General features: G+C 38.7%; 1 protein-coding gene across 1 annotated transcript in view; it reads right to left on the minus strand.

Moving 5' to 3' along the window:
* The window catches only part of cdk14 (cyclin-dependent kinase 14), a 229,031-nt gene that overhangs the window by 114,223 nt on the left and 92,888 nt on the right, over positions 1–21,920 (minus strand). The window contains exons 7-8 of the mRNA XM_042490904.1: positions 18,856–18,918; positions 3,240–3,363 (exon numbers count right to left, since the gene is read on the minus strand). Coding sequence (XP_042346838.1) covers positions 3,240–3,363; positions 18,856–18,918 — 187 coding nt within the window. The remainder of the gene's footprint in view (positions 1–3,239; positions 3,364–18,855; positions 18,919–21,920) is intronic.

The raw sequence follows: 21,920 nt of genomic DNA on the forward strand, positions 1-21,920 counted from the left end.
TCTTTGTACCCTCCGTCCTATCAGCACACAGCCTCAGCCACACTGAGTGTCCCCACCTCTTATTGTCCCTCTCAGCCCCTCCTTTGTTGACACTCTGCCTCTGTCTCCCTCCTTTACCCCAACCAGCGCCACGGGCCTCAGCTGTCAGCCGTTAGTATTCCTGCTGCCAAGGCCCCGAGACCACAGGGAGCCCTGGCGGCCACACAATCTTTCTCTCTCTCTCTCTCTCTCTCTCTCTCTCTCTCTCTCTCTCTCTCTCTCACACACACACACACACACACACACACACACACACACACACACATACACACACACAGGCAGCCTTCACCTTCCTCATCTGGTATCCCTGAGGCAAAGGCTGATTCTGTGTTTGTGCGTGTTTGTTGATGAGCACAGCTCCAGCGACACACTCATAGGCCAGGGATTTTCATTTTCGCTCATTTGGTATTTTGTCCATTATTTTTTCCCTCTCATTTCCCTCGCAGTAATGTTTCTGCGCTAAAGCACAGTTTGCATTATTGATGAAGCTGCCACCTTCCTCCTCCCCCAATCTGTCTGGGCAGAGGGATGGAGGGATGGAGGAAGATGGATGGTGGAGAGGAAGGAAGGTTTGAGGGCGTAAGGATATTGGATGGATGGATGGATGGATGGACGGACGGACAAATGGACGGATGGATGGACAAATGGATGTGGATGAATGGATGGACGGACGGACGGATGGATGTGGATAAATGGATGGACGGATGAACGGACAGACGGATGTGGATGGATGGATGGATGGATGGATGGATGGACGGATGGATGAATGGACAAATGGATGTGGATGGATGGATGGATGGATGGACGGATGGATGTGGATGAATAGATGGATGGATGATAGAACAGATGGATGAATGGATAGACGGCCAGACGAATGATGAATGGATGGATTGATGAATGAATGGAGAGATGGATGGATGGACGGACAGATGAACGGATGGACGGAAAGACGGATGAAGACTGGATGGATGGACAGACAGACGGATGGACAAATGGATGTGGATGGATAGACGGACAGATGAGCAGACAAACGAATGTGGACGGATGGATAGATGGATGGATGGATGGACAGACAGATGGATGGATAGATGGACGAATGGATAGATGGATAGATGGACTGTCGGACGGGTGGACAAACGGATGTGGATGGATGGATGGACGGATGAGCAGACAAACGGATGTGGATGGGTGGATAGATGGATGGATGGATGGACAGACAAATGTTGGATAGATGGACGTACGGATGGATGGATAGATAGACTGACAGATGGATGGAGGGGTGGATGGTGTGTACAGAAGGCTGGATTTTCTGCCCCCCAGGATGCCAGACAGCCCATGTAAGCAGTGTTTACTGAGCATGGATCCAAGCCATATGGTGCCACTTTAGGAGGGTTCCTAACACACACACACACACACACACACACACACACACAGACACACACACACACACACACACACACACACACACACACACACACAGTCTACCCAAAATAGATGGGAGTATAATTGTTCTCATTCACTTTCATCGTGATCTGCTCTTTGGTTTCAATGACTTGCATCAACTGGAAATTCTGGCACTAGATGAAAAGTCAGGGAAAGAAAAGGGTCAACAGGTCAACTGGTTGTTGAGATATTGTGATCTTGGCCAAAGTGCTGGACAGATGGCTGCACCAACAGACCATCCAAAGCCACCCAAATGCTGGGGCCAAAAAGTAAAAGGATTCCCCCCAAGATGGCAGGTCTAAGACTCCCATGATGCTGGGATCAGACTACACAATATTTCTGTCTTTTGAGACAATCTGTGTCTTCTTATGATGCCTCATAGCTACCAAGAACATGGCAGACAACATGTTGGACCCACAGAATGCTTTCAAAGAGGATGACATGGTCGACTTAAAGTCAGAGGTCAGAGTTTTTATCTTCTGTAAGTACAGCATGGATACGGAGCTGCAGACAACTTTTCACTGTACCTGTACCACCCACACCTGTCACTATGTCAGCAGAGGCTGCAGAGGGGCGACATGAACCAATTAGATCTCAACCAAAGTCTTTGAAAACGTAAATAAGTGTTTACTGACTAATATCCAAACACACGTATAACTGAGAAGTTGCTCTGTTTGCTCTACTATTACAAGCTGCATATTAAGAACAAGTCAAATATGGTTTTATACAATAGTCAAGGTTAGCTGGTCACCCCAAATCACGTGATTGGATACATTTATGTAACCCCCCGAGTTCAAATTGAGTCACGAGTCACCTTTTACATTTCACAAGAGGTGAAAAAAATTTTGACAGAGATACACAAAAATGATTTTCTGACACATTTAGCATCGAACAAGAGAAATTGTTCATATGTGTTAATATATGCATATATTAACACGAATATTACCCCCCCCCAAAAAAAGCAACAAATATTGTTAATTATTATTATTGCCATGGGTAAAATATTTTCTTAAAAAATCATCAGAAAAAAACTACAAAATCACCAAACATTTTAAACCCAAACCCAAAACTTTTAAAGAAATAGAAAAATGCCAAAACTTTTTTTTAAAATTACCCTGAAATTTAAAGGAAAAAATAAATCACCCAGAAATTTGGGTGATTTTTTTTTTCCTACAAAGGTATGGACTAAGCCCCAAATGTCCTCAAATTTTGGAAACACCCCCGGTTTTAAATAATTATACTTTATACTTGCAGTATGTTTTATTTCATTGTGATTTAAGCCCATGTATTATCATTTTGTCGAAAAAAATTGAATATATGGACGTTAATGTGGTCTTCATAGAAAGTGTTACCAAAAAATGTAGAAATGCCAATACTATACAGTCATGAAGAATAACAAAAAACACTTAAATTCAGAAACCAGTCACAAACTGTCCTGTAAAGGATATTTCACTATATAACCTATAACCATCACCCTGATCCATATTTGAGTGGAAAGTGTTTCATCGCCTTAAACAAAGGCCATTTAACTCCTGGAAAATCTAAAAATAAACTTTGCTTCTCCTGTAGGAAAACATGACAACAGCAGATGCAGATTTGTGTAGATTCTGATCAAAATGTGGGCATATCGGTACTGATAAGTTCAACAGTAACTGTGTCACTCTGTCATCACATCAGAACTGAAGCACAGAGGGGGTATTTATTCCTAAATTTTGCAGAAACACAAAAAAAACGGCACCAGTTACCAGCCTACTCACCAAAGTCAGCCAGCTTGAGCTCTCCAGTGTCGCTGATGAGCAGGTTTTGTGGTTTCAGGTCACGGTGAAGGATGTACCTCTGGTGGATGTAGGACAGGCCTCTCAGTAACTGGAACAGGAACAGCTAAAAAGCACAAGTGAACAAAAGGAAGGAACTGTTAACACTTTAACACCTGTATCAACAACAGTTTTCTTGTGCTGCATTCAGGCACCTTTCACAAGCATTTAAACTTCTGAAACCTGAGAAAATAGTTTGATTTCTTTTAGTACAGTACAGTAGTCTCAGTACATGAGAAAAAAAATGCAATCAGCAACTTGGAAATAGAATTCCTGCAAATACCAAAAATAAAACATTAAAAACAATTAAAAAGTTGTGAAAAAAAGGTGACAAGAAAATGACCACAAAATTCGCTGATGGGAATCTAAGGTATAAAAAAACAAAAACAAAAAAACAAACAAACAAACAAACAAAAATGTAGACATTTTATGTTATTTAAACTCTTACATTTCCTTTATTTTTTTTAGCACTTTCTTAACCCTTTGAGACCTGGACTGATAAGCTCTCTTGTGCTGTGTTCAGACGCCTTCCACAAGTATTAAAACCTTTGAAAAAACCTTTTCTTTGATGAGAAAATTAATTTGGTGTCTTTTAAAACTTGGGAAAAAGGGAAACAGCAAGAGATGCCTCACAAGGAAATGGGGTTTGTTTCCCAATGTTGTAGAAAATTAGGAAATGGTGACGAGAAATGACCTGGAAATTAGTTTAGGTGAGAGATGAAATTATTAGATTTTTTTTTTTGGTGAAAAAACAGGGAAACTTCCAGAAATGTTACAAATAGACCAAACTGTGCATACTAGCACTTTCTTCCAAGTTTATTGCCTATTTTTTATTCTTTTCTTATAGCCCTTTTCTTATTCCTTTCTTATGCCTCTTTCTGTTTTTTTTTTAAACTTTCAGGTAATTTTCTTGTTGGTGCGCGTTTATGTGTGTGTGTGTGTGTTTTCTCGATTTTGTTGTTGTTTGTTTAGTTTTTTTTTTTTAATTTCTTGTTTTTATTGCTGCGATTTTTTTGAAGTTGCTCTTTTGAAATAATTGAAGCCAATTTGCTGAGGTTTCAAAGGGTTAAATATAACTATGATACACAGTCTTTGTAAAAACAACATGGTGGAAACAGATTTTTTTATATCACACACTGGGATCGTTTACGAGCAGCGATATTCGTCCCATTCGTCTCAGGCTGAACCTCCATGTCTCTGTTGTGGCATATTGAGCTCAGAGAGGTGTACAGAAACCTCTTCATCACTGAGGTGCAAATGAGAGCAGCCATGAACCCCACATTATTTACATACTGTCCACATCACAGAGGCACACACACCAAAATCAATACCGAGCCATCGGTCAAGAACACAGCCGTCATTTCCAACACTCAGACTATTGAAGAGTGATCAAACAGATGGGACATCACAGCGGCCGTCTGATTTCACAGCTGAATTAACTGCTGCGCTGACTCAGAGAAAGAATAAGTGGTACATTAAACTGTCTGCTGCTGCTTCAAAAAACTCCTCTTCACTACATACATCCTGGCTTATGATATTTTTGATCGATTCTGCTCGGTGTAGAATTGTGCTTTTTATACAGTATGGGGTGTTTCAGAGAGTGACAGCAGAAATGTACAGAGGTGTGACAGACTAAGCTGAAATCACACCAAACATACGGAGCTGGGCGGGGCCGCTGCCTCCTTTTCATTCTCTGTGAAGGGTGGAGAATCGATTGAAAAGAGCGTGACGGCTGCTGAAATCACAAGCAGGATGGCAGCGCTGCAAGAAAAGTTAAAATTGATGAACTCTGACCCAGAGGCACAAAGGGAAAAAGACACATCTTTGTCCTTCATCAAGAAAATTCTGTTTCTATGTTCAGTCTATGTTATCAAGCAGAGACACAGTGCAGTCACCAGAATAAATGTTGGCATTATATGTTTCTGCAAACCACAGATACATTATATTTACTTACTTTACTTATAATGTTATTATGAAGCAGAAATGTTAAAACATTAAGTTTCATTACGTTTCAACAATGGTGTGCTTAACATGTGGTTATGTTAAGGCATAAAAACCACTCGGTTAGGATAAAAAATACCCACTTTGGTGGCACATCCCTGCTGGAAATCTCAAAATCTCTGATAAAAACGCTTTTTGTGGCACTATCCTGGCATAAAATGCAACAACATCTCATAAAATAAAAGGAAAAGAAAAAAAAAGAAAAAGCTTTTCATGGGCAGGTAACGCAACAATGTATCTGTTTTTGGCTCTATCCCAGTGCAAATCAAAACAACACCTAAAAAAAAAACAAAAAAAAAAACTAAAAAGGGTGATAGGCAACTTGGCAAGAAATGTCCTGCAAATTGGGAAAAAAAACCAGATCTTGGTTGTTTTTTTTTTTTGTTTTTTTTTTTTTTTTAAATAGCTAGGGTGAAATTTCCAGATGACTGTTTCCAATTATCATCAAGATATCTTTAAAATTACTTTAAAGATAAATGACAGTTTTTAAGCTGTAAACATTTGTTTGTTTCTTTCTTTGTTTTTGACAATTTTCTGGTAATTTTTATTGTGCTTTCTACTAATTTCTGTCTAGTTTTTGGGTCATTTCTTTTTGATTTTTTTTTAAAGAAAACAGGTCAATTTGCCCAGATTTTAAAGAGTTAAATTCATTTTTTTAGCCGTTCCAGTTTTACATCCCTCATTGTTCCACACAGCTTTTGTGTGCCTCCTGCTCATGCGTGCTTATGGGGGTATTTCACCTTTAAAAACTGCAGGTGAAAACACAATTACTGCAGTTCTTTAAAACAATTGAACTCCTTTAAACAAAGCAACTGGATGTTTTCAGACAAATATAATAAGAGAGCAAATTCGTTCATAAAAAAAATTATAAAAAAAAACACCCATGAAAATGCATGAATGCGCTTTTGCTGACACGTCACATGAATAAAGATGAAATTGCATTGAAATTTACATTTTTACAGCCAATTATCTTACTGCTGGAATTAAGCAATGTGCGTCCACCTAACTGCAGAGCTCATAAACCCAAACTGCATCCACTAAACAAGTTCTGCTTTTAATATATGCATGCTGCACAAAGTGTATCTGTCGGTTTGAGCTTCCAAAAACAAAATTCTAATATGTATCCAAAGTCAGAGCGACATCAAACTTGTTTTGTTTTCCTTCTGAGATCTGGCAGTTCTTCACCCCCCCCGCAGACGTGTCAATCAACAAATAATGAGGCGTGCACGATACAGCGTTTCTTTCACCCCAATTCCAGCATTCTCCTCTCATTCCTCTCCTCTCACTGATGCTACAGTCCCGGCCAATTAAGCTGATTGAAGCACCGTAGAGCCCAATCAGGGATGGGCCCTGTCTGGCATCTGGAGTCACCGGGTCAACGGTTTACTATTCCTGCACTCGGCGGGCGAGAGATGAACTGCCGCGCCGAAAATTAGCATGGGAAATGTGTGCTTACTCATGTATATCAAATACACTTCTGAAAAGCCCTCGCCTTGTTAGAGCGCAACTGCACGGTAATAAAAAGAGAGAGAAAAAAGATTCTCTTCAGCTCTTCAATTCAAACATCAAACCTTTCTTAAAAGAGGCTTTTTTTTCTTTTTCGGCACGGCTCCGATTGAAACAGCTCAGTTCCATTTGCATTCTAATATCGGAGGGAAAGTGGAGTGCTGAGCGCCGTTTTAAAGAGGCTGTTCACGCACACTGTTTTGACAATAATAATAACACTGTATGCTGTTATCAAGAGGGCCAATTCTCAAGACAAAGTACACAGATTTACACTCCTGTTGGCCTCTAATGAAAAGGTTCACATCAGCATTCCTCTCACTGGTCACACGGGCTTCGTGTGGTCACTCAGTGAACATTTGGCTTGCTGACCCCTCAGACATCTGCTCATCAGACAGGCTCAGCAGACTGTAATAAGTGACTATGAGATGTCCATCTGGGAAAATGCTCTGAGAGGAACCCTGCAGTTGAAGGTGTGACCGCACCAATTAAGCACCAAAATGAGACGGAAAATAAAGACGGGACAGATTGACAGGGATAAACAAGAGAGGACAAAAATAAATATAAAAAGTGAAAAAAACTCACTTGAAGGAGAGGTGGCAGCAACACCTTGATGTGGATGTTATTCAGTCTCAAGGCAGTAGTCTGATTTTTTAATGGGTTATGACAATTTATTTTATTTCATTTATGTATTTTATTTAAAAGGGACCATGTACAGTTTAAAAAACATACATTTGATGCACAGTACCAGATTATACCTTACAGCTAATTTGCATCTGCAGGTCAGAGCGAATACACAGCACAAAGACATGGAAATGTAATATAAGAAAATACAATATAAAATATAAAGTACAAGAAGAGAGAGAAAATGAAAGACACACACAAGACAAATCATACACACAACAGCACATGATGTAAAGTGATACAAAGAAGACGCAAGACAGACAATTTAACACAAAACTACACAAAATAGCTCATCATCCACAAAACACAGAATAAAAAGCTGCACACAACAGAGCATCATAAGTGATTGCTTGTCAAATTAAAAACAAATTATAAATATATTATATATTAAGCTCAAGCCAGCAAGACTTTCTACAAAGCTGATTCTGACTTTGGAAACAGCAGTTGACTAAATAACCTCACCTCAGGGTCTATTTAGAGGCTGATTTGAGCTTTCCATCCAACTCAAAAAAGAAAAAAAGAAAGAAAAAAAGGTGGCATTCTACCTCTTCGTACACTATGGGTATGTCACATTTGCACATTATTCCATTACATTTCAAAACCGTTTTGATGTCCATATTACAAGGTAAAGGAATTCTTACCAGTTTGTCTTGATTAGGAATCAAATAACAGCTCAAATAGCCGTTGTTTTTTACTGAGATATTGATGCATTATAATGATAATGCCCTGAAAAGACATCGTTGCATTTCCTGTAGTAACAGTGGCACCAAAACTGGCTATTTTACAGAGACATCACTGTGTTTCCAGCAGGGAGACTGCTCCCAAAACTAGGTATTTTAAGCCAAAACATATTTCTTACCTAATCATAACCAAGTCAGTTTTGTGCCTAAACCTAACCACAACGTTGCGATGTATTCACTACATTGTAATGGGTAAAAATAAAGTATCCATGTGTTGCAGAAATGCACAATGCCAATATTTTCCCTGGTGATTGGTGTGTTGAAACAATGTATAAAATGCTTGTATAGTGTTTAAAAATACTATATAGGGGTAATGCGCTGCTTAAAAATGTACTGTAAGGGCAACTGATAATAACACAGCCCAGGAGGATTGCCATAAAAATGAAAAGATTTTTATAAACCCTGGAAAAAGACAAGCAAAACAAAGTTTTACGTCAAAAATGGGCTAAATGTCATTAATAGTTTAAGTCGTTTTTTTTTTTTAACTCACTAACTAACTTTTCTTTGTCTCATGGTATTTTGACGACTAAAGTCAGACCTGTAACACGTTCTTCAGGGTCTCCTGGATGTATCTTTTGCAAAGTCTTCACAAACTGAATCTTTTTACATAAATTACAGAATAATTGTTCACAATTAACCAGTCTCTGAAGTGCTGGCGGCAGTTTAATTGTAATAATAACTTGAATATTCCACAACAAAGAAACACACAGATCTACTTGATGATTCATTGATACTACAGGGTTATGTCAGGGCCATGGCTAATGAATAATTCAAGTCCTTTTCAAGTGTTTGTGATGTCTGATGTGAGTAAATACCACAGCACTCATGAATATATTTCACTGTTGCCATGGAGAAGACACTGAAAACAAAAGCAACACCTCCAGTTTGTTTCACAGCTTTCCTGTTAGAATTTTGTTCTTCGAGCCTCAGCAGAGCTCGTCCAGAGGTCCTCAACTCTTTCTACACAGGCTGAATAATAATCATCATGAAGAGTAAACTGATCTTAGAATGTAAAATGACTGCCGTGCCCCATTGATGTCCCAATTTCACCCTGTCATTAGCTGCATGGTGGTGACATTTTAGGGCTCAGTGATTGGATGTTTCCTATGACTGCGCTCTGGGGTTTGGCTTCTTTTGAGTCTTGTGGTGTCTTATTGTTTGTAGTCTATCAGGAAAATTTAATCCTCATTTAACTGTTGGAAATACTCCGATGGCCTTTCTTTACCTACAATCATCTAAAGCAGTGATAGTCAACTTACAACCTGCGGGCAAAATCTACACAAAAATTAAGCATCAAAATAGCTTTTTTTTTTTTTAAAGTGCCAGTGATCCCCCACACCCCCTGACAGATGCAACAGCTAAGCCCCAGAAGTCCTGGATGCGTGCTAAAAACCCTGAAATGTCTATAATTCCAAAAGAGGTCCTAAATTCCGAGAAATGTCTAAAAATGTCTTAAAATCCTGAAAATATCCTAAAATCCTTGGAATACTAAAATCTGGGAACTGTCCTGCAATCCTAAAAACGTCTTAAAATCTCAGAAACGTCCCAAAATCCTAGAAACATTGTAAAATCTGAGAAATATCCTAAAATCCTCAAATGTACTAAAATCTGATAAATGTCATAAAATCCTACAACTTTCTTCAAATCCCAGAAACATGCCAAAATCCTTGATATGTCCTAAAATCTGAAAAATGTCATAAAATCCTGAAATTGTCTTAAAATCCCAAAATCATCCCAAAATCCTGAAAACCTCCTAAAATCCTAGAAATGCCCTCTGTCATTTGTGTTGAGTACCCCTGCTCTAAAGGAATAAAGTACTCTGAAGTCTGTAAACACACTCACAGCAGACACTAACAACAAGTAGTTTGAGTGAAAGTTTGCCACAGTAAAACTAGCTGATGCTGCATTCTGTAAATCAGAATGTATGGCTCTGTAAGCAAAGAGAAAAGCCTGCAGACCCCTGCAGTGTATGTGTGAGCGTGTTGAAGAGCGAGTCTGTTTAATCATGATGCATTATCGGTTCATAACTGCAGGACAAATAAAGCGTGTGATTGTAGTGAAATCATCCATTACCATAATCTATCACCTGAGGAGTGACCGGGCCGCATGCACTACAATCCATCAACAGCGCTCCCATAAACACACACAGCATTTTTTTCTAATGATGAAATAGTCACTGCCATCACACCCGAGGCAAGCGCAACTCTGGATCCTGATAAGGTTTATGAAAGACCGTGTGGATTGAATCGGCTCTGTGTTATCTATCAGCAGACTGTGGGGGGAATTTGGGCTCTTTTGTCTGATATTCAATGTGCAGCGAAGCATGAGGCCATGTATCAAAGTGACAGCAGCACACCGGGGTTCATGTAGTTTCACTGGGACGAAAACAAAGTGAAACAGCAAAGAACAAAGGAGGAGAAAACACGGGGCTTTAATAAGATGGTAATATGGAATGCACTTTGAGCTTAAAAGCTTCAGGATTAGGGAAAAATGGTTAAATGGTAAAAATGAAGTCAACTGGTGAAAAATGACAAATTCCAAGGCAAAAGCCCAGAATGACACTCAGAAATAGTATAATGTATGTTTTTATGCTTTGATGGCCGTGGGGTCAAAAATGTCAGTTTTATTCTTAAAAGAAATAAAACACCAGCAACCACTGAGTAAACACAGGTCTGCGTCTCCACGGCACCTGTACTGTAAAAGTACGATGGCTCCAATGCTGAACAATGCTGAAAATTTTGGCCCATGGTTGAACCTCACTGCTGAAACTGCTGTACATCTCTTAGTCTGGCACAGAATCATTCCAACAAAAAATGGTTTAGTTAAGGTTGACTGTTGATGGAAAACTGTCCCCCGTGTCAAAGTATCATGCTGTCCAACCATCCATAGATATAGAAACATAGATACCTCATGACAGCTGCTCTAAGCTCACTGTGATGCATCCGCACAGGCGCCATACTGGGAAGGTCAAGATCAAATACGTGTGTATAGAGAGATGCAGATTTCACTACAAAATTGACTGTAACTTGGTTAATTCTGAATGATTTTCAGGAAATTTGTTTTGTTGAAAACACTGGAAAGTGACACAACGCTAGGACATGCTGGGCTAAGTGTCAGTATGACGTTCAATTAAGTGAAATTGCATGAACATTTAAAGTAGCATAAAATACAAATATTTAAGTAAAGTGCCAGTACCTCAAAACTGCACTAACGTACTTGAATGAACGTACTTTGTTACACTCCATCACTGGATGATGCTTATTCAGAAACTGGAGCTGCATGTCCCAGTGTTTTGTCTATTCAGAGATGACTGTTTTGTCATAGAGCTGATTAGATCACCTCCAGGAACTGAGATTCATTAAAACAAATGACCTCTATCATGTTAACTTTCCGATGTTTATAACAGAATCAATTTCATGAAAATCGGTTAGGAATAAAGTGAGTTACAGTCGATTTTGTAGTGGCGCAGACGCAGGTCAAACAGAGAACGCTGTATCTACATTTCTATAGCTACACAACCATCCACCCTGACTTCTTACCTGTACTAAAACAACATCATGCTGCTTCCACCCCTGCTTTTTGGAGATAACAGTTATAATCTGCACAGCCACAGAGGTCCTCATCAGGTAAATAAAGGTCACGTTAAGTATCTGAACAAAAAACAAGGTCATTTTCCTGTTGAGGACAATCTTGAACTACTGACAGACCAATGATCAACACTGCCAACATGATCACCACACCAATAAGTTCTGACCATCATCATGCTAATTCAACACTGACAAGAACTCAAAACACAGACATCCTGCTTCACTGACAAACCTTCAGTGCTGTTTTGCTGAAATGGGTAAAAAGTGGTGAAATCAGCGAGGGGGAGCTAAAACGACCGAGTGTTAAATGGAGTGAAAATGGTGGACCATCTGCCAGCAGGCATGGAAAGAGCCCTCATCTTTTCCACTAAGCATCTGTACAGTGTTGTCCTTAATGGGCCGAATCAAGAGACAGCATCAACCTGCACTGTGCCACCGGCCACTGAGGACCATAAAGTTCCAGATATGGCCAGAATTGTCTTTGGCTGATGTTTTAATGAGCAGCTGTGGAGCTCTGCAGGGCCTCTTTGTGTAAATATAGGACAACTGGAACACCACTACAAAGACCAGAAAACATGGACAAAGTGTTTGAAAGTCTGAATTTGTTTCTTGCTTGTTGGGAAACTGGCACTAACTGAAGCCACAAATAAAAAAAGAATCTATATTTGTCAAAGCCATGGCTTGATGAGGTGGGGACGAGAAAAGAGTAACCGATGCAGCTCACTGTGATATACTGTCAGACCTGTCAATGAAGCAAACACACTTCACTTTAAGCCATAAAGGGACAGTTCACCCCAAAATCTAAGATACATATTTCCTTCTTATCTGCTCTACTACTTTTTTTTTTTTAAAGCTGGTTTGATTTTGGTGTGAGACACCAGCTGTCTAATAATTAGTTCTAATAAGTCTAAAGTCTGTGATTAAAAACTTCTGAAGTTGTTTAGAAGTTAGAAGTTGATATGAATAATTGTTAAAGCACAAGTTAAGACTATTTGGCTATTTGGGATGGGTAATAAAGGGTAATCTAGGATGTGCTGGGTGGGTATATGGGTTTCAGTTTAGGTTAATGTTTATGTGTTTGTATGTTATGTATGTTTTTTTTTTATGTGTGGCCCCCAGGAAGAATAGTTACTACCCTGGTAGCAACAAATGGGGATCCAAAATTACAAATAAACAAGTTGACTAACATATCTATGGTTTACATAAATGTTCAATGCCAATATTTATTCTGGTAATCTGTTGAGATTTTCAGTGTCAGATGCTTGCTGTGATGACCCGATACTGACATGACAGTGATGAGTAATGTGCTATCAGTAGCTTCCCTTGTAATGCAATTGTAAGAGCAAATGCTAGCAGTTATTTGGCTGGCAGACATGGTTTTTGGGTGTCAGCTTCTCATCGATCTATGGAGATATCATCGAGGCACGGCCCTTCAGCTGACTACACATAATCTAATAAGAAGAGCACTTCAGCAGCAGTCTGGGTGAGGTCATACTCACTTGGGCTCAATTACAGTAGCACCGCTAACAAACTGCAGTCAAGTACATGATGAGAAGACTTAATGGTGCCGCACAACAAGGCAGTTTCCAAGAGGTTTTACTCCGGAACATCTGAATCAAGCAGAAACTTCAGTACATGTTCAATTTCAAACAGCAGGAGCACACGCGCACACACACACACACACACACACACACACACACACACACACACACACACACACACACACACACACACACACACATGCACAGCTCCACACACACAGCTCTCTGCTTCTTGACCAATAATTATATTAGCAGTGAGAGTCTGAGTGTGTGTGTCTAAATGCTAATTTGATCTAGCACCAGTGGAGGCACTAATAGCTTCTATGTTTCTGATTAGTAAATAGGAAGATGGCTGAGTGAGTGCACTTCCTCAGTCAGTCATAAACACACTAATAACAGACATTAAGCCACTCCATGGTGCTCGAGTTCGGGTCAAAATTGACTCCTTGCTGACTTCACACCACTGAAACACTCAGAAACTTTGTGACCCTTCATCATATTCTCAACATGGACGATATGTGCATATGAAATTATAAGAAAAGTACGAGCGAGAAGGTTATCATCAGTCTTATGTCGGTGTGCTGCTATGTACAGTAAAATCTGATAAGTTCATCTTAAAACATCCTTGAAACTGATTGCCTTGAAAAAGTAAATATAAATATTAGTCTTAAGTTATGTTTACTTTGTATCTAAATGTTAGTTTTACTCATAGTTTAGCTACATTTACCTAATTTTGTGAAGTTGTTGCAACTTAAATATGTGAATATGTGATATGTGAAGTGAAATGATCTTGTTCTTTCCAAGTGTTACTTCAATATATCAAGTTAATCTGACTTAACTTGATCATAACAAACAGGATTTTACCAGTGATGAAGTTAGGAGATTTGTGAGTTCTGTTCTAAGAAAATACAAATATGATTGACTATTTTGCATCCAACAGAACACAGATGTAAAGCACAGGAAACTTGTTTTACTGAAGTTGCTAAAATTTAGACAGATGGATTTAATTAGGCTGGATTCATGTACAGATTCCCTCACCATATTTTTGCTTTGCACTGTTCTGGAACGGCTTTAAATCTTATAACAGCAATAGTTCTGGAAAAAGTCTAATTAGGTCATCTTAGACTCAAATAGTCAAATTTGTTCTGTTTTGAGATAAGGCGTTCAAGAAAATGAGACGGATGTTAGGTCACAGTGACCTTAAACCTTTGACCACCAAAATATAATCACAGTTTCTGTATCAGCATGTTTCGGTCCAAATGAATGTTTGTGCCAAATTTGAAAGAAAAAATTACCTCAAGGTGTTCTTGAGGTATTGTGTTCATGAGAGTGAGATAGACAAGGTCACAGTGACCTTGACCTTTTACCTATGACCGCCAAAATCGAATCAGTTTATCATTGTGTCCAAGTGGATGTTGGTCCAAATCTGAAGGTACTCTTTGAGATATTGCGTTCATACAAAAGGGACAGACGGATGGGTGTTTCAAATAGTTTGGTAATGGTAAACCAATCAGAGTAAGAGATTTCAATACTAACGCATTAAACGTTCCTCCTTCAAAAGCACAAACATGCCCACAGCAGAGCCTCTTGTTGGCAATTACAGTAGGTTTGTTTTCCTGTCAGATGCCAGATCTCATTAGACCTCCTCCCTGATGTCTGCTCCTCCTTCTCCCATCATGCAGTTTGTTTAACTTTCCAGTGCACTGCCATCACATTAGGCGTATAAGGCATTTTAGCGGGTATCCAACTCAGCTTACTCTGAGTTATTGGGGGAGTGAGAAGCGACCGTAACAACAGAATCTTGATATAGCTGCTGAATTTCAAATGAAATGCAGTGCACACCTTGAGAAATGACCCATACAACAAAAAGCTCATATGTAATATTTAATGTTAACTGTACCCTTAACTAAATAATACCAAAAGAACAGAGATGCCATTCTCATTGTGGTGGATTATTAGGACCTTTGTATTCATGTCGGGTAGCTCCAGAGCAGCCTCCATCACATGACTGCACAGGAACAAAGCCGTAAGCCCTATCAACAGATTAGAAACCACAACTCAGGCGTCTCACCAATAAGTAACAAAGTCAGCGGGAGCCAAGCGACACCTCGTTCTGCACTCTCCCAATAATCCTAAATTATTCATTTGAATCCCGACGAGGCTGCTGTCAGCAGGAGAAACGCATATTACTTATGTAAATCCTTGGTGGCAAAAGGTACGAGCTGTTACATAACAGATGCAGCCTGAACCGCCACCTTCCTCTGTGGAGGAACATCCTCACAGCCCCACCAGCATCAGCATCACACGGCCTCATTCACTCCATCATCACGCCTTTAAATTCTACCTGTTTATTTATGTCGCTAACACCCAACTCACAAACAGGGAACATTATCACTGAGCCAGAGGAGCAGTCTGTCAGAGGTGGGGCCAAGTCACTCTTTTGCAGGTCACAAGTAAGTCTCAAGTCTTTGCACTTAAGTCCCAAGTTAAGACTAACCAGTCCCGTCATTTCGACTTTCAAGTCCGAAGCATGTCATAATGCACTTCTTAATAAATGTTATGCCATTTTAACAACAGAATAATTCCATATTGTCCTGAATGTAAGACAATTTTTTTCTCCTCCCCTCTGAATATGTATCTAAAAAAGGCAGGTCGTCTGATTTTGGGGGTCGAGACTTTTAAATGCCAATACAGCCACACCAACACGTGGCGCCTAATGATATCTACTTGGTCAACGTACGTGTTGGCATAGTTTACTTTACTACCCTTTGAAATGTGTAAGTGGCACCGCTACATATCACTAATAAATTAATCCATTTTTATTAACTGATAAACCTGTGGACTTGAGTAGCTCACGTGTTTTAGTAAGATTTCTGCTCATGTTCTGAATTTTCTGCAAATTTAAAACATCCCACATATCTCTGAAGCAGTACACTTTAGAGTAGGGGTCGACAAATATTGTTTTTTCCGGGACCGATACTGATACCGAACATTAGTAGTTAGTGAGACAGATAACCGTTATTTGGAACCAATATGCATTTACAATAAAAATGAAAATATTTCTGTCAAAATTTAAAATTTGGAATATAACTAAATCTAAATTTGTCTAAATGCTTCATTTTATAGCTGCAATTTTGCACAAATTTGCAATTTATCAAGAATAGGTGGGGTGGGGTATGGGGATGATAATGTTTGTAAAACTGTATGACCTGATCTTTTGTACTTTATTTTAGATCTTTAACTGTTAACTTCTTTAACTCTGATTGCAACTGTTTTAACTGATTTTGAGGTTAACATTCCTGATTGACTGCACGCCCATTTTAACTGATCACATTTTCTCTATATATTTTTTAATATTGTAATGTTTTTTGTTTATTATCTTGCATTTCAGTGTTTTTATCTGCTCGACATCATTGCCCTCAATGACTCTAAACAAAATAATGATGAATAAATTATGTCATTAATTTATTTGGTCCACCTACCTGCTCAGGTACTACAGGTGGAGAATAGCAGCTTTGCCAAAACCTGGTACAATACACCTCTCCTTTAATATAAGGTTAATGTTTCATTGTGCACTGTCCCTGTCTGAATAAAATTACATTACATTAATGGTTATTTTGCAGATTCAGATTTTTACTCACAAAATGTTACAATTAGAATATGCTGCATAAACTATCCAGCATCGTATAAGAATTAAAAGCTCCACCTTGAACCAATTTTAAGTAAGTTTAAATATACCATGCTGATAAAACCTCTCCTGAATGCAGGACTTTGACTTGAACTTTTGCTGTGTGCTCTAAGAAGTTTACATGAGAAAAACAGCTTTGAGTACTTTACTCTGCCAACACAGGCGTAGTACGGGATCGTCCCGTACTAAATCAACTAAATCTCTCACTAAATCAATATAAGATGTGATTTGTCCCCTGTTTTAGTGCACAGAACTTAAACTGAAGATCATCGAGGGTCACTCAAATATTGGTAAGGACAATTATGTCCCCCCAAAATATTGGTGGGGACAAGTCTTGACTGTCCATATGCAAACCTACAGCCTTGGAAATAGAGAGACACACATCTCATTATTCTTATTCCTTATCAGCCCTTCTCTTACAGCGCATTCTCGCTGGCTCTCCACATCCCATTGCTGCTCTTTGTGTCAGCCCACAGCACCATGAAACCAAAGGCCAAAAGGTGGTGCCAGACTTCACTCCTCATTCGTTTCTATACAGAGCAGGGAAAGATGATTTGTGCATTGCCCCCATTTTTTGGCTTCATGCAGAGTTCAGTCTGATGAGCTGTGAGGCTCTCCCATGTCCAGCCAGTCTGAGAGAGGGGCTGGGACTGACTTCTCTCAGAAGAAGGTATTTTTCATTAACATATATCGTGAAATAACACAAGCAACATGCTGTAAAACTTCAAATAAAAGCCCAGTCCCAATTACAGGCCCAGTCTGTTTTATTAGCCTGGTATGGCTCAATTAGAGGCTCAGTCTAGTTACCATGCAGTTCATTTTTATAGAAATTCTATAGACATATAAAAAAGGGTTGTTGGCTACCTGCTGGAGATAATGTTAGCTGCTTAGATCACACATACAATAAATGAATGTCTAAACTTTAGTCAGTATGGACATACTACACGCAATGATACCTTGATAAGATTCTCTACAATTCAATCATTCAGTTCATTTTACTGAAACCATGAACACCAAATGAGACAATATGAACTACATCATAAACAGAAGAACATTTAAAAAAAGAGAGACTATTTTTTTTAAAAAAGCTAAGGAAAAATGTCCAGTAAACTATGTTCATAATTATGTATTTAAATTTATTTCATAGAATTAATATACATTTTAAGCATTTTCTTCAGGTCATTTGTCACTTTTTCTTTTCATTTGTTTATTTTACTTTCTCTTCTCTCTTTTGTCCTGTTGTTGTTTTTATTGTTTATTTTTTGGGGAAAATTTTCAGGTTATTGTTTTGTACTTTTTATGGATTTCTAGCTAACTTTTGGGTAATCACTTCTTTTGCTGTTCATTACCTTCTTCTCATTTTTTTAAAAGCCAATTGACCCAGGTAATGTCCGCAAATTGGGTTGTCATTGATGTCCAGGAGCTCCTTAACCTCCGAGCAAAGGACGAGATCCGCCTCCATATCACAGGGATGCTAAATAACTGTTATTGACATGTTATGCTAATGTGGTTGTTTTTGCCACATAAATATGGTATATGTCACCCTAGAGGCTGACTATCTATAATCACACACTGACGCAACATGATGCTGGAGTCGTTTGTTTCTTCTAAAAAAGCAAAGATGGTGTAATGAAGGGTCTATGGTGCAGCCCTGACAAAGGATCTCTGTAAAAGGTCAAAGGTTACACTTCTGCCTGTTTCTTATCATGTCATCCACCTCATCTGCTCCTTGTAATCACTACTTTTTCATCCGCACTTTATGAGCATTTATGACAAGGTGCTCATTTGTGAGCACAATGATGAAACTTACTGTACCTTCACATTGTCTGGATGGAGCCCCCCGGGGTGTTTGTCCATGTACTGACACAGGTCTGTGTGCTGGCAAATAAAAGCAAGAGAGAACATTAATACATGAGGAAGACCATAAATTCACAGCTGTGTCTGTAATTGTAGAACACATGATGATGAAGAACTCGAAACTTGAGAAAATCTTAAAGCTTGTGACCAGTCACAGATGTGGTTGGATGTCAGTTCAATTAGCCCATTGAAATTTAGGTTTTTTTTCGGAAACATGAGAGGCAACAAGAAGCTTCAAAGGAAATGGCCCCAAAATGAGAAAGAAATTGAGAATAAAACTTACAAGACAATGACTGGGAAATTAGTGAAGTAAAAAACAAACAAACACGCAAAAGAAAGTGCTCAAAATAAATAATAATAAGCAATATTATTTTTAAATATACAATTAATTAAGATAAATTACAAAAATGTATAAACATCATTTTCTGGAAATTTTACTCTGTTTTTTTGTTTGTTTGTTTTTTTACAATTGCAGGACATTTCTTGTCATGTTGTTCATTATGTTTTCCCCATTTTTTTTAGAGGAATCAAAGTAATTTTCACAGGTTTCAGCGATTTAAATACTTTTGCAACATGTCTAAATGCAGCACAAGAAATGGCCCAAAAAGTCAGCAATAAATTTGTAAAAAATTATAAGAACATTTCTGGAAATTAAGCAGGAAAGTATTTTTGTAACATAATTTTAAATATATAATTAAGACAATTTATAGACACAGCTGTCTGGACATTGTATTTATTTTTTGATAATATCTAATTATCCATCCCTGATCATTTTTCAGATCATTTTTCCATCACACTTTACTTTTTTAAATTTTTTTTATTTATTTACAGTTGCATGACATCTCTTGTCAAGTTGCTCATTATGTTTTCCCCACGTTTTTGAGAGAAAACTTGTGTTCATCCAGGTGTTAAGGGGTTAAATGTGAGGCAGAAAAGTCCATAATTAGACATCTCTGGGGGATATTTCCAAGTACAAAAATTGACTGCTCTTTGTGGACAGGGGTGTCTATATACTTTTGTCTACATCGTACATTTTCTCTCTGATATTAAGAAACATGAGAGATGTGTTTGATTTTATCAAAGTGTTTACCATCTGAGATGTGAGGTGGTTTATGTGAAAGCCGAGCTGATGTCTCCGCCTCATCCACTGACTCATGTGACACCATGCAGGGTCAGTCTGCGACCGGCCGCTCACCTCTGTGTTTTGCTAGCAGATTGAGGATGGAGGAGGCGGCCGCTCTGAAATCACGCTGATATTTACAATCTCAACAATCTCCCACTGCTGCTGCCCGCAGCCGCCGAGCCTGCTCTGCTGAATAATTCACACACATGCTCCAGCGTGGACGTGCCTGTCCGTCTTACTCTGTCTCCTCGATCTCTCAGTGATACATTTCATTGTTTCATTGTCCCCTCTCCATGTGTTTGTCACCCTCGCCCCGTCAATCATCATTAGCACTGAAAGGAGAACAATGAGCTGATTTTTGTGCTTGGAAAGTCCTCTGTATGGAAAACAGCTCTGAACACGAGACGATGAATGGAGCGCAGCTTAGAATTTCTGTCAAATAAAGAAGCCACCAGGATTAATTCACAAGTTAAGTCAAAGATATGAATAATCAGAAAGGATCTTAACCCTTTCAAAGCCGGATCAAAATCGGTTTTCTTAGGACATTTTTAAGAAGTCATTTAATCTTTTGAAACCTGAGTAATTTTACTTTTAAAGTTTCTTTAAAAAGCAGGAAATGGCAATAGGCCATTTAGCAGAAAAATGTCCCACAAACTGAGGTGACAATAAAATGACCTAAAAATAAGTTTTTTTAACTTAGGAGAGGGGGTAATATTTGAAAGTAATTTTGTGAAACAAAGAAAAACTGTCCAGAAAACTACATTTATAGTTATGCATCCATCCTTTGTCATCCGCTTATTTAAAGTTATTAAATTATATATTTGAGATTATTATATTAGAAAAATATCATCTTAAACATTTTAATTTTTATTTTCAGCACCTTTTAGGTCATTTTCTCTTTATTTTTTCTTTTTTTAAACCCATTTCTCACTATTTTTTTGGGCCATGTCTTGTTGAGTTGCTCATTGCCTTCTCCCCATGTTTTTGAGGTGACCAAACCAATTTGCTCAGGTTTCAAAGGGTTAACTGACCTCCCGCCTCAGCTCTCATTCTTTATTCGAACATGATCTGCTGAGCATTCTCGTCTCACCACATCTCCTTCAGAAGCTGAACCTTTGACATGTCTTACATCCACCAAAAGGGGGCATCACAGAGTTTTCAGTCTCATTAAGTGAAAAAGTGGGGGAGAGCTGATTCAGCGTGTTCTGGGTTGAGAGATTTGGCCTCGCTCAGCATTTCCAGATCAAAGATTGACCTGAATATCAATGTGACCATCAGTGGTTGTCAGTGGCTACATATGCGAAGGGATAACTGAGGATTTGAACTCTTCTGAACTGTGTAGTATCACTGCTATCCACTTCCATTACAGAAAAAATCCTCTAGTTGTAAAATATGTGGAGGCTGAGCAGGAAAATATGTCTAAGATGTCCTGATGAAGTTTATTTTGCCCCTGGGCCCGGGCAATAATTCAATATGATTGTTTTGACTTTCAGTGATTTGAATGGGATTCTAAAAGACTCATCTCCAGAGAAAAATGACAAGTTCACATGCAGTTTGCACAACAGCAGCACCTTCAAGAGTTGCAAAAGCTCATCAAGTTTCATGCTGCTTCTCGCCTCCTAGAACACGGTGGACTAGTTTCTGCTGTTATTGTCACAGAGTACAGATAAAAATGAATGCAGAGATTGTGATGTCACACAAATGTTTCTGTGAGGATGAAATGAAGCTTCGGTCCAGTTTTCCTGCTCACTAGGGATCTGGCACTTACAGTAGGTGGGAGGCAAGAGACATAAATGTCACTAGTGGAGATCACTTAAGAGGTCAGATTTTAGGAGTGCTATGTTTTACTTTACTTAGGGTTTTTTTTTCCTTTTTTAAAATTTTTTAAACATTTTTTGGT

The sequence above is a fragment of the Plectropomus leopardus genome, chromosome 7 (genome assembly GCF_008729295.1).
Source record: "Plectropomus leopardus isolate mb chromosome 7, YSFRI_Pleo_2.0, whole genome shotgun sequence".
NCBI lineage: Eukaryota > Metazoa > Chordata > Actinopteri > Perciformes > Serranidae > Plectropomus > Plectropomus leopardus.